General features: G+C 37.4%; 1 protein-coding gene across 6 annotated transcripts in view; it reads left to right on the top strand.

The window, feature by feature from the left end:
* MECOM (MDS1 and EVI1 complex locus) overlaps positions 1–13,999 on the top strand; it is a 568,172-nt gene that overhangs the window by 534,412 nt on the left and 19,761 nt on the right. For 3 of the 6 annotated variants that reach the window (XM_082840339.1, XM_082840340.1, XM_082840341.1), the window contains exons 8-10: positions 985–2,341; positions 4,745–4,832; positions 10,691–10,717. In XM_082840339.1, coding sequence (XP_082696465.1) covers positions 985–2,341; positions 4,745–4,832; positions 10,691–10,717 — 1,472 coding nt within the window. The remainder of the gene's footprint in view (positions 1–984; positions 2,342–4,744; positions 4,833–10,690; positions 10,718–13,999) is intronic. The other 3 variants (XM_082840342.1, XM_082840343.1, XM_082840344.1) reach the window with 2 other exon arrangements.

A 13,999-nucleotide genomic window follows, 5' to 3' on the forward strand; every position in this document is an offset into this window, starting at 1 on the left:
TGGCAAATTCTCGGGGACGAGAGTTATTTCCCGGCTGCACCCACTGCTGTGTTCTTACTGGATTATAGCATTCAGCGCACTCTCCCCTGCTTACTGTAGTTGGCTGTACCACATAGAAGTCAAGCCCGGACATAACCCGTGAAGATATGACAACAAGTGGACATGTTTCCCAAGGACGGGGTTTCATAAATGCAGGAAGGTTAGCACAACCACTGGTGTGAGGGGAAGTCAGAGGACGTGATCATAGTTCATGGGAACCAGCAATGCAGGATGGGCTACATTCAATTTAGTTTCCTTTGCAGGCTTAAAATAGCGCCATTGTAAATTATGTCAGTCTTTCTCAAATCATGAAAATGATTGTTAAAAATGTCTCAGAATACACAATGTACATTGTTGTGTGGCTTTGATGTGTGAATGATGAGAGCATATGATATAATACAAATTAAATAATGGTAGAGCAGTCACAGCCTTTTTCCCCAAGGGGAGCGGGAATAAAGGTGAAGTTTCTGGTCGAGGGAAAGGCTGTTTTATTTTGTGTTGATGCCTACAATATAGAATTCTTTAAATGGTCTAAAATTTTAAAGGGGTTCCTGTTCTGTGTCATGTTTAGTACATCTTAAGAATTTAATCGTAAAGATTCTGTTAGTGTAGTAATTGGGTGGGAAGTCAATGCATGCTGGAGTTTGACTTTTTAATGAATATTTAAATACACAAATATGATACAAAATATTATGCAATGGGGATGACAGAATATTTATATATATCTGAAATATTTGTGCTGTCTCAAGACATTTGTCAGGTTGGATGCCTTGCTTTGGAATCTAGTGAAACGGGGTTTTCTGTGTTTGGAGCACCCACGTTGGTGCCTCCGACGTCTTTTCCTGGCTTCCTAATTGAAATTTGGGGTAAACCAATTGTGATACTTGCTAAATTCAGAAGCAGTTGCCATAAAGCCTGAGATTCTTTTTTGTTGTTTGCACACAGGTGAGGTCTGCCATAAATCCTATACTCAGTTTTCAAACCTTTGTCGTCATAAGCGCATGCATGCTGATTGCAGAACCCAAATCAAGTGCAAAGACTGTGGACAAATGTTCAGCACTACGTCTTCCTTAAATAAACACAGGAGGTTTTGTGAGGGCAAGAACCATTTTGCGGCAGGTGGATTTTTTGGCCAAGGCATTTCACTTCCTGGAACCCCAGCTATGGATAAAACGTCCATGGTTAATATGAGTCATGCCAACCCGGGCCTTGCTGACTATTTTGGCGCCAATAGGCATCCTGCTGGTCTTACCTTTCCAACAGCTCCTGGATTTTCTTTTAGCTTCCCTGGTCTGTTTCCTTCCGGCTTGTACCACAGGCCTCCTTTGATACCTGCTAGTTCTCCTGTTAAAGGACTGTCAAGTACTGAACAGACAAACAAAAGTCAAAGTCCCCTCATGACACATCCTCAGATACTGCCAGCTACACAGGATATTTTGAAGGCACTATCTAAACACCCACCTGTAGGGGACGATAAGCCAGTGGAGTTCCAGCCCGAGAGGTCCTCTGAAGAGAGGCCCCTTGAGAAAATCAGTGACCAGTCAGAGAGTAGTGACCTTGATGATGTCAGTACACCAAGTGGCAGTGACCTGGAAACCACCTCGGGCTCTGATCTGGAAAGTGACATTGAAAGTGATAAAGAGAAATTTAAAGAAAATGGTAAAATGTTCAAAGACAAAGTAAGCCCTCTTCCGAATCTGGCTTCAATACATAATAAGAAAGAATACAGCAATCATTCCATTTTCTCACCATCTTTAGAGGAGCAGACTGCGGTGTCAGGAGCTGTGAATGATTCTATAAAGGCTATTGCTTCTATTGCTGAGAAATACTTTGGTTCAGCAGGACTGGTGGGGCTGCAAGACAAAAAAGTTGGAGCTTTACCTTACCCTTCCATGTTTCCCCTCCCGTTTTTTCCAGCATTCTCTCAATCAATGTACCCATTTCCTGATAGAGACTTGAGATCGTTACCTTTGAAAATGGAACCCCAGTCACCAAGTGAAGTAAAGAAACTGCAGAAGGGCAGCTCTGAGTCTCCCTTTGATCTCACCACTAAACGCAAGGACGAGAAGCCCTTGACCTCAGTACCCGCCAAGCCTCCAGTGACGCCGGCCACAAGCCAAGACCAACCCCTGGATCTAAGTATGGGCAGTAGGAGTAGAGCCAGTGGGACCAAGCTGACAGAGCCTCGTAAAAACCACGTGTTTGGGGAAAAGAAAGGAGGCAACGGTGAACCAAGACCAGCACCTGATGGTTCCTTACAGCATGCTAGACCCACTCCTTTCTTCATGGACCCTATTTACAGGTAAGGGTGGATGGGAGACCGCTCAATGTGGACAGAAGAACGAAAGGCAGTTTTCACACTCTAAAGTTACGGCTTTTAACAAACCTTTTTTATTATTCTTATAAAGCAGAAAGTAAAGTTGTTTGATCTGGTGAGTTCATTTTTTATTCGGAAAGTCAACTCATTAGGTTTGGACTTATTTTTGGATGTCTCCGAATTTGGGGTTTTGGAATAGGCCCACAGAGTTCTTTCCCTTGACAATAAATTTATTTTTAAACACATTTTTTTTTAAGTGGAAAATATGGGAAAGCCGTATTTAAAGCAAGTTGTCAAGTGGCGGAAGAATGAGTCTCCTGAAGGATTAATGCAAATATGTGTGGGTACTTAAATGGGTCAGGTTATTCGGAACGAGATGGGACATAGCGAGAGTTTACTCTTTGTTAACCTACGAACACATCCTTAATAAGTACTGGTCCTATTCTGTTTCTAAATAAATCTCTTAGGAGCCCCACGTAACTGAAATATTAATCACAAAAATGCTTTGTATATAATGTGAGTGGTCGGCTTAAAAAACACATCTCTGTTTAATGCCTTCATTATCCAGTTTCCTTTGATGCATCCAACAATTTTGGGGGGGGGATATGTGCTAATAAAAAGCCTCTTAGACAGTACTCTGTAACACTCGACCATTCAGAAAGATTTAGTTTTTAAAAATGAGTCTTCTTCAAAGTGTATGAATAACAATAATTAATTTGTGATGTATTTTAAATATTACCACAAGTTTTCACATTTACTTTCTCATTCAAGTCGTGAACGTTGTCAAGAGTTAATGGAAAATGTGGATCATTTTTTATTGGACTTATTTAAGCTGGGAGAATTTGATATTTTTGCCTGATTCTTTTTTTTAATCAAGAGACAGTTTTGTTCAATTCCTTCATTCAACAATATTTTTTTTGAGTGCCTATGACTTAATAGGTACCACAGCTGCAAACTCTTTTCCCTTCCAACTCTTTTTCTACCTGTATTATCTTCAATGCATTAACCAAGAAACATTGCCAGTGTGTTACTTGAACATGACAAGGGGCATAGAAAAGGACAGTACAAAAATGTCTCAGAGCCATCATTACCATGCTTGGGCACTATTTTTTTTTTTTTTTTAACAATTATTATATTTTCATTTCTGTGGCAGAGAAAGAAAAAGAAGGAAAAACAGATCTTCCATGTTTTGTGTGTAGCTTGTATGTTACACATGGCCAGTAAGGTTGTATTTCCAACTCAGCGATATGTCTCAGGCCTTTGTGAAGATAAGTTCTCAGACTCTCTGTCTTAGACCCTCCCAAGGGCAATGGGCTTCCAGTTCCTTCATACACCCATTCCACTCTTCTCCATCACCTCCTAACCTCCCTCCTGCTGACTCTAATCTCAGTCTTTTCTCTGGCACGTCAGTGTCAATTGAGACTTTTGGCATGTCATTTTACCAAACTCATGAAAGACCTAAACTTACCAGTTTTAGTGTAAGACCTGGGTTGAAATCTCAGCTTTCCCATGTCTTAAACTTTTTTTAATCCATACAATGGGTATAAGAGCACCTATTTCAGTAAGTGAAATAGTGTATGTAAAACATAGCACACGTACAATTTCAAGAAGTGGGAGCTGTTTTTGTTTGTTTTGATTCTATTTTAAAGTATACTTATTTAACGGTTTTTAAAAGGAAATCACCAACGGTTCATGAAGGAAATTAATTCAGTCCACGATGTCATTTCCTATATGCTTAATAGAAAATAGAATGGCAAACATTTCTAGAGCAGAAGGGCTATATTGATAAGTTCGATAATGTCTCTCCCTGTCTTTAAAAAGTTCCTCATCCTCTCCCTACCCCCCCCTTCACCTACTCTGTTTATCAGCAGTAACATCCAAAAGAAGCTGCCTATGCCTGAGAGCGGCTAGCAGGGTGTGTAGTATGCTTAGAAACTCTCCTGCTGACATTCACAAATGTAGAAGAAATACGATGACGATTTGAGGAAGCACCTTCTTGAGAGAAAATGACTTTAATTTTTAAAATGAGCCCTGTTCTTATGCTTTTGAAATCACCAAGCCTTTTCGTGTACATTTCAAATGGAAAGGTACAAATTTGTGACCGAAGCCTCTGATTTCATGACTTCATTTTTTACATTTCCTCATTATTATTATTACTACTAGTCATTCAATAGGATTTTTCCATTATAAAAAGGACCTTCTTTCTCTGAGCGCCTAGAAGTGCCAGGAGTATTCTTCAAGAACTGAACAGATGTCTTTATATCTTTATTAGGGCGCTTCCCAGCAACCTACCATTTGCTTTATTGTTAGCTGTTTAAATGTCGGCGAGTGCGCAGGGATTGATATATGAAACTGATTCATCTCCAAAATCTAATTTTAACCTTTCAGAGTAGAGAAAAGAAAACTAACTGACCCACTTGAAGCTTTAAAAGAGAAATACTTGAGACCTTCTCCAGGATTCTTATTTCACCCGCAAGTAAGTATTTTGAATTTGAGACTTCAAGCTTGTAAACTAACTTGTTGATCCTGAAAAGCAGGTGCAATGAAATGAAAGAAATCTTGAGAACACTAGGATTTCCTATGACGCTGGTGTGGAAGAACACAGGAAATTCTAGCAGAATTAAAACCCAAACTCTTTAAAGAAAAAGTAGTTAATATATGTGAAAAAACAACATGGTTTTGCTGTTAAATTATTCTCTATTAACGACTTACTGAGCCAAAGTGTATTTTAGAGTGAGCAGAATTCAGTTAAGAAATTAAATATTGAAGTTGCCTTTCATGTTAAAACATTTGTGATAGTAAGAAATGGATCATAGTGTGACTTGTCCCAAACTCATGACGGTCGTTCGTGTTCTTTCAGTGCTTAGATAAAAACAGGAAATGAGTCTACCTGACAAGTTGTTACCATAGAGGGTGAAGGAATTTATCTAGAGACCACTGGGCATTCCAGCAAAATTCTGTAATTGCACAAGAATTCACCACAATACACAGAGCTATTTGCTGGATGGAGTTGTGTCCATTTATCAAAATACGTACAGTTTCTCACTGCAAGGAAAATACAAAGCAGCGTTATCTAATTGGTTCATCTTTATGTCCCTACATATTTGGTCATTTTTTAAAAAGCTGACTTACGTATCAATAAAAATGCGGGGAATTGTATTGAAAGAAGAAATATGTAAACATCTTGAGTCTGGTTTCTTAATGATATTTTATTTTTTGTTTACTTATTAGTAAGGATATAAGCTTTGGTCTATAGATAGTAAGCAAAATTTTTATGAAAATGCTTGAAAACAGAGTTAACTGATTTGTTCTGTTTCAATATATTCAAACCAAAAATTACGCCCCTCTAATAAAATTGGTGGAATTCTATGCAAGCTGTCTTATAGAACGTTATGAGCTAATTAAATTAAATCATGGGATGGGATATGACTCTTCCCTCCACCTTTCATGCCCCTGCCACCACCTCTTCTTTCTTCATTTTTTAAAGTACTTTCCTAAATTTTGGACATCAAAGTATGAGAGCTGAAATACCATATTCTGGGTTAGCTGGAGGAATCTATCATTGCTCAAAAATTCTCTCTATTTTAAACTGCAAACATACATGATTTAGTATTAAAGGGGTTAGAAATATTCCAGTTAGTATTCATTTTGTGTAGGAAGACTAAGGAATGATATCATTTATTAAATTATTTTATGGAAAAGAAGCAAGTTTTAAAATAGTAAATGTTTATCGGGTGCTTATTTTCCACATTTAGGTTGACCTAAATTGCACTTGCCAGCCTCATGAGCTAAAAAAACTGAACATAATGTGCGTTTTGTGTCAGATATTACACAAAAGTATGTCTCTCTTGATAACTTCCTAACTAAATGCTTATAAGGATATTATAGTTATCTACATTAAATCACAATAAATCAAGTGGTTTTCATATTCTAATTATCTTTAAAATCTAGTAATTAATCATTTCAAAATTAAATGCTGTGAGTACATGGTATAAGGGAGGGGGAAAAAAAGCCACTGGGATTCAGTGTCTTTGAGTGACTCAGTCTGTTGGCTCTTAGTTTCCTTACCTGTCAGATGAGGGAGTTGGGTATAAGGTCCCTATCCTCTCTGAAGTTCAGATTTCTAGCAAGCTAAGGTAAATTTACTGGTTCAGAAGATGGGCAGTTTTATCTATCAATATCTTTACATGTGCATGCAGCTGTTGTAAATATAGTATATACATGTATGGAGGTTCCTTAAAAAACTAAAAATAGAACTACCATACGACCCAGCAATCCCACTACTGGGCATATACCCTGAGAAAACCATAATTCAAAAAGAGTCATGTAGCACAGTGTTCACTGCAGCTCTATTTACAATAGCCAGGATGTGGAAGCAACCTAAGTGTCCATCAACAGATGAATGGATAAAGAAGATGTGGCACATATATACAATGGAATATTACTCAGCCATAAAAAGAAACAAAAGTGAGTTATTTGTAGTGAGGTGGATGGACCTAGAGACTATCCTACAGAGTGAATAAGTCAGAAAGAGAAAAACAAATACCAAATGCTAATACATGTATATATAGAATCAAAAAAAAAATGGTTCTGAAGAACATAGGGGCAGGACAGGAATAAAGATGCAGACATAGAAATTAGACTTGAGGACAAAGGGAGGGGGAAGGGTAAGCTGGGATGAAGTGAGAGAGTGGCATGGACATATATACACTACCAAATGTAAAATAGATAGCTAGTGGGAAGCAGCCACATAGCACAGGGAGATCAGCTCGGTGCTTTGTGACCACCTAGAGGGGTGGGATAGGAGGGTGGGAGGGAGACACAAGAGGGAGGAGATATGGGGATATATGTATATGTACAGCTGACTCACTTTGTTGTAAAGCAGAAACTAACACACCACTGTAAAGCAATTATACTCCAATAAAGATGTTAAAAAATGAATTAAAAAATATAGTATATACATGTTTTTAATCAAATAATATTAATATAGGAAAATCTGCTATGTTTTAAGATTCCCAAAGTTAATGAAGGACCACAAAATATGAGGCGCATGTACAGTGCTTGCAGTACAGCAATCACCCACTCAGACCATTGAAAATATGCCTGTGGGAGTCACAGTGGCAGAGAGTTTTCTTCCCACACCAGAATGTCGCGTCTTGGTATAAGGGACTGCCCACTGCTGCGTGTTGCTATAAGAACAGGACCTAACAGTGATATTCAGCTATTTAACACATCATATGTGATGAATACCGATCAATCAGAATGGACTCCTGCCATTCTGGAGCCGGGTCCTGGAAGCCCTTGCTGCACCAACTGTTCATGCTTTAGTTGCTGGCCAGTGGGCTGTCTGAAGGGTCTATTGGGAGGAGGCCAGGGCTGCAGGAGGACGTTCAGGGTAGCTGGGGCAGAGGCTATTTACCAAAGACTACATAAATATTTCATTATTTTGATAACCATCGTGGCTATTTTCCTGTGTTAAGGCTCTGTATCAGTGGGATACAGGTGGCATAAAAAGTGTAGCCTGAGAGAAGCGTGGGTCACTCAGTTTTCACCCACCGTTCAGACCAGTCTGTTCTTTCAGAAAATCTGCCTCAAATGTTCTGAAGTTTCAGCAGAACATTCTTGTTCTTTCTAGTCCTCTATCAATTCTGTCCTAGCCTCAAGATCTACTTTCCTACAAACAAACAAATGAAAACAAAGAGAAACTGCCCAGGATTTGGGGCCAGAAATAACCGCTTTAGAACTGGCTTTCCTACTTATTCACAAAAATGCTTCGGTTTTGAGCAATGTAATTCATCTCTCCGAGCCTTCTCTATCAGTGTAATGGGAACACCCCTCCAGCCTTACCAGGGGAGCTGCAAGGATTAGTGATCACGTACATAATGTGTTTAGCATTGTGCTTGGCATATGGAAGGACCTAGATGAGGAAAAGCTCTTATTATTGGTTGCACAAGTATTCCATTTTGAATATAAAAGGGTGTCAGTAAACTACCCTCCTGCCATCCCCTGAGCCCAGTCTCTTTGGTGGGGCTATACCAAGTATCTAGAAGTCCTTGGAAAGCTGCTTACTGTGTTCTTCGTGCTGCCTTGTTGGGCAGCAATCAGGTGGCACAGAGCAAGAAGCCAAAATGGAAGGACTTGCCTCTGCTCCCAGGGCTTGCCATGATTTTGTAGCTAGATAAGTGCTTGGTTAAGACCATTCGCTGCTTCATTTTTCATTTAAAGTATATTGGAGCAAATCACATGGTCCCTCTGGGCCTTCTGTATCTTCATCTTCAGAATGAGAATAATACCTACCCTATCTACTTCTCAGTGTTTATTATTATAATAAAGAGGAGACCACATGTTCTTGATGCTTCAGGGAAAACCTATATGTAGATAGATATGTAAATGCTTGGTAGTGGTATTCTCTGGGCAAGCCTGATTTTACAAGTTTTTGTATGTCTTTGTATTCTGGCCTCCTCCTTCCCCAGTGCACAGTGCCTAATCAATGAAAGTCAAACACCTCAGTGGATATTTATTAAATGTTATTGAAAGATTATTAGTCCATCTTATTGCTTTTTGGAATAATGTATATTTTTCAAATCCTTGTCAAAAATACCCCAAACGTATAGGAACACATACATCAAAATCAAAAGGTAAATGCTGGTTTTATCATTCTTAGGGTCTAAATTCCTCTCAGTTCAGTTCTTAAAGAAGTATGTTTGCTCTGTCGGGCCACTGGAGGACTATTTAGCTTTCTATTTTTCTCTTATAAATAAGTTAGTTTAATATAGGGGTGAAATAAACACTACAGAGGTTCTTCCTGAATATGTGGTTGAAAATTACTTGTAGAGTCTCAGATTATAATTTTGAAAAGAAGATGACAGCCACAGGAGGTGAGATGGAGGAAATGATATTACCATGTGATCTTTGGAATGTCCATTTCATTGGGTGCTTTGCCTTTTGGGTACTTTGCATTCACTTCGATAGCTCATTTGAATGGCCGTAGATATCACTTGGCAATTATATATTATAAAAGTGGCTATTATTCCTTTGTTTGATTTTCCTATACGTTAAATATTATTTTTGGTTATTTATATATTTCATTTTCAGATGTTTGACTTTGTGTTGATCTGCGACAGAGACTCTATTTTACTTCCATTTCTGTCCTTTATGCATTCGTTTTTTGAATTTTCTTCCTTTAAAATGTCTACTTGCTACTGTATCCCAAGGAACTGGGAAAAAGACTAAGGTCTTTTCCCAAGTTATCATTTATATATGGGTGTGAAAATCACTTAAGTCTTTTGCCTTTCATCTTCTTTCGTGCTTTCAACAAGTGTTTCTTGTGTTAGATTTCTTCTGTGATAAACCTTTCATCATTAAAAACTGTGCATCTTCCTTACTGAAGATACCATAATCTAAGAAAGCAAGATATATCCCCTTTAACCAACCAAAATGATATTTTTTTTTTGTTTTTTTGTTTTTGTTTTTGTTTTTGTTTTGCTGTATGCGGGCCTCTCACTGTTGTGGCCTCTCCCGTTGCGGAGCACAGGCTCCGGACGCACAGGCCCAGCGGCCATGGCTCACGGGCCCAGCCGCTCCGCGGCATGTGGGATCCTCCCAGACCGGGGCACGAACCCGCATCCCCTGCATCGGCAGGCGGACTCCCAACCACTGCGCCACCAGGGAAGCCGCAAAATGATATTTTTAAAGATGTAACATTTGTGTTTTCTGATAGAGCTTCTAACTCACTGAACTTTTATCCATTGATTCTTGTCATAAATAACTTGACATTTGTAGTTCTTTTCATTAATATCCTTGAGTGTTTGGCCTACTGATGGTCTCAGTCCCATCCTAGTAGAAGTCAAGGAGTTTTTTTCCAAGGACATTACTTTTTTGTTACTCAGTGATTCACATTTGAGTAAATATCTTATTTTCTTTGTTACTAACATTGTAAAAATGCAAGAGACTGTATCTTTTTTGCAGGAAATTGCTTAATTTTTAGTTATTAAAGTAAAATTTAGGAATCTTGTTTTGCAGTGACTACAAACAGATAAAAAGGAAGTGTCTACTTTGCTATTTAAGATTTGATAGTAAGTAGTATTTAGCTTTCTTGGAAATAAGCACATTCTGGTTTATAACCATGATTCTAAAATTTAATTTAGGTAAATAGAGGAAACTCAGCAGTGTTATAAAATTATTAATTTTCATTTCCAAAGCTTTTACTCAAGATATAGTTACATGATAAGCAAAAATTACTTAGTATAAATGTTAATTTCTCAAAGGATAGATTGCAATAAAGATACTGATACAGAAGTAATTTTTTGTTTTTTGTTTCAATTTTGCTCCCAGTTCCAACTGCCTGATCAGAGAACTTGGGTAAGTTTCCTACTTATATTTTTGACTAAAATAACGTAGAATTAAAAGAAAAACAACTTATAAGTTGCCATACAGACAAAGAATTCTGAGCCCTTTCCATAAAATGATATGGCTTTAGCAGATAGATTTCCAGCTTTGTCAAGCTGCAGAATGCCTTCAGTTATAATTGGGCATTTAGTGTGCTATAAATTGTTTACAGAAAGAAGTTTATTCTCTAAATCTGACCCATTCCATGTAATTATACCTTGATGTAGAACTCTTTCTGGGCACTTTAGAGCATGTTGTTAAAAGGGACTTCAAGATGGGTCACTAAGTGGAAACAACCATTATTTGGGGGAGCCTGACCAGCATGTTAAAGATGCTTATGATAAAGCCTTCAAAAGGATAAAACCTGAACTTATGTGTAGGCACAAGATGACATTGGAATTCACATTCATATAACCTGGGGCAGAACTTGGTTCTGGCTATGTGGAGTCATAAGACTAAATGTTTAAAAATCTTTATCTAACTAGTGAATGTATCCTTTAGCATTGGGTCCATTTCCTCAACTTTCTTTTTTTTTTAAAGTTTAAAAAATTTTTATTGGAGTATAGTTGATTTACAATGTTGTGTTAGTTTCAAGTGTACAGCAAAGTGAATCAGTTATACATATACATATATCCATGCTTTTTAAAGATGATTTTTCCATATAGGCCATTACAGAATATTGAGTAGAGTTCCCTGTGCTATACAGTAGGTTCTTATTAGTTACCTATTTTATATATAGTAGTGTGTATATGTCAATCCCAATCTCCCAATTTATCCCTCCCCCTCAACCTTCAGTTAACGTTTCCAGATACAGTCAGTTGACATCAGTAGGGGAAAACTTTATTTTTTTTTCAAGATACAAAGAATACTATTTATTTACTTTTCACTACCAAATAAACCTTGAGTCAATGGAAATATATGTAAATAACATATATTACAAAATCTCCTCTAAGTGTATGTGCTTTTAGTCCTTCATTCTCCTCTTCACTCAAAATTATCCTGATTCTGAAGTATGGGCAGAATCTTGGAATGTAGTTAAATTTTCCTTTAGTCACCATATAATTATATATAAATTATTTTAAGTTAGAGCACTTTGGCAGTTACCTATTTCCTCTATCTGATGTTAGTTTTCCTTTTAGAACAGAAGTTCTTCTATTTTATTTCTTCTGTGGAATATGTGATGAATTGTGATTTTTCTCATCCTATCAACTTTTAAGGATTAAGTTCATTTATTTCCAAAGTATAAGAGTAGAGAGACAGAAACTTCCTTATTAGGCAAAGCTGTGCAGTAGACAGCGTTGTTCTTTCATTATCCTGGCTTATATTTCTAGTGTTTCTTGTCTGCCTCTCCTGGCAAAGGTCTGTCCAGAATATCGTACGTCATCGTCCTCATTATTTCTAACGTAGAGTATTACTTGCTAGTAGCTTTGCTGTTAGGTGCTTCAAGCATAAGGTGCTGTATCCTACACAAATGGCCAGTGCTTCTACCAACTTACAAAGCCAGTTCAGATTTTAAGTTAGACGCCCTTTCCTGATAGTACAATGGTATAGCAACGGCCATTGCAATGCTTTGGAAACACTCCCATTCTTTGGCTCACAGGTTTTTCAAAGCAATAATTTATATTTGTACTATAAAATGTAGATATTAGTGGAAAGAAGTAAAATATTAAAGTTTATCATTTTGAGTGGTTAAAAAACCCTATAATTTTATAATCATGACTGCAGAATGTGATATGTGGAATGAGACAACCATAAAATATGAATATGTATTTCTCCCCCAAATGGCCATGATTTTAAGATTTCTCTAGATTATCAAGTGAATAAATATAGAAAACTACCAAATCTACAAACTTTCCCATCATAAGTTATTTATGAAAAGTTAGTTATTTTATGATAAAGCCATGTGTAATCTAATTTGTGAAACATTAGGTCACATAATTCATGGTGCCATTGGACATATCATTTTGTATAATCAGATTGTCACTTTAATAGTTTTAATGAGAAACTTCTTTATGTCATCAATTATTGGCTGCCAGATAAAAAATGTTAAGCTAAGTGCTTCAGACCCAGTTGATGATATCTTGCCTGCTGAAATGTTTTTACAAATACTAACTTTATTTGACGAGAGAGATAGCTACATTTTTTGGTAGGAGCTAGGGAATTGTGTCTAAATATTAGTTTGCGTCAGTATAAAGTTAATAGCCCCTTGGGGACTGGAAGGGGGTGAAATGACTTCCTTTTCCAGACATCTGGCTGCAGATACCATCAACAACTACAATATATGTAAATAAAAATTACTGTTCCATAGGAAAAAAGCTGTCATTTACTGATCGGAGATTAGCCTACGACATTAATAGGACAGAGGGCAATACGTTTTTAAAATATATAATGTGAGTTTTCCTCCTTTTTTCCCCCATTCTTAGCAAATGTCCTCTTCATTGTAGTACACATTGTTCCCCCTTCATTGGTTTCTTCATAGTTGAAAAGTATATCTAGCTAGATTCTGTTTCATTTATCCCAATTCATCTTGATTTTTAAAATACCAAGTCAGACTTTAAAATGAATGTCAAAACTTACCACTTCTACAAAATGCATGTTATTCCAAGAGGAGTATCACATGAGTCAGCCCAGATAGCTAGAGAAAGTTGAGGTTTGGACCCATACATTAGATAAAACTCATCTTAATCCAACACCTTAATCCAAGATATGGACCAGGGCTGATTGTTGGTCACAGAATGGCTAAACTACCCCAACTAGCAGATGTCTAAGTCACTTTTTTTAAAAATTAATTTTTATTGGAGTCTAGTTGATTTATAATGCTGTATTAGTTTCAGGTGTACAGCAAAGTGAATCAGTTATACATATACACATGTCCACTCTTTTTCAGATTCTTTTCCCATATAGGTCATTACAGAGTATTGAGTAGAGTTCCCTGTGCAATACAGTAGGTTCTTATTAATCTATTTTATACATAGTAGTGTCTATATGTCAATCTAAGTCACTTCTATCTGTTCTAATGGAGAAACTTACTCTTTTCAGCTGATGTCAAGTGCTGTGAGAGCAAATCTTTGGAAGATGAGAGGAAGGATTCAGTGATGGCTTTTATGTTGTTTCGGTGGTTGCTAGCCGGAAAGAAAGTGGAGAGGGGGTGTGTGTCTGCATATGTGGTGTTAATAGCTACCCTCAGCTCACTTCCCATCTTTCTTCTCTCCCTCTTCCCCACTCTGACTTAATTCTCTTTTTGTTTGACACCCC

This window comes from Leucopleurus acutus (assembly GCF_964270905.1).
Source record: "Leucopleurus acutus genome assembly, chromosome: 5".
NCBI classification, from domain to species: Eukaryota; Metazoa; Chordata; class Mammalia; order Artiodactyla; family Delphinidae; genus Leucopleurus; species Leucopleurus acutus.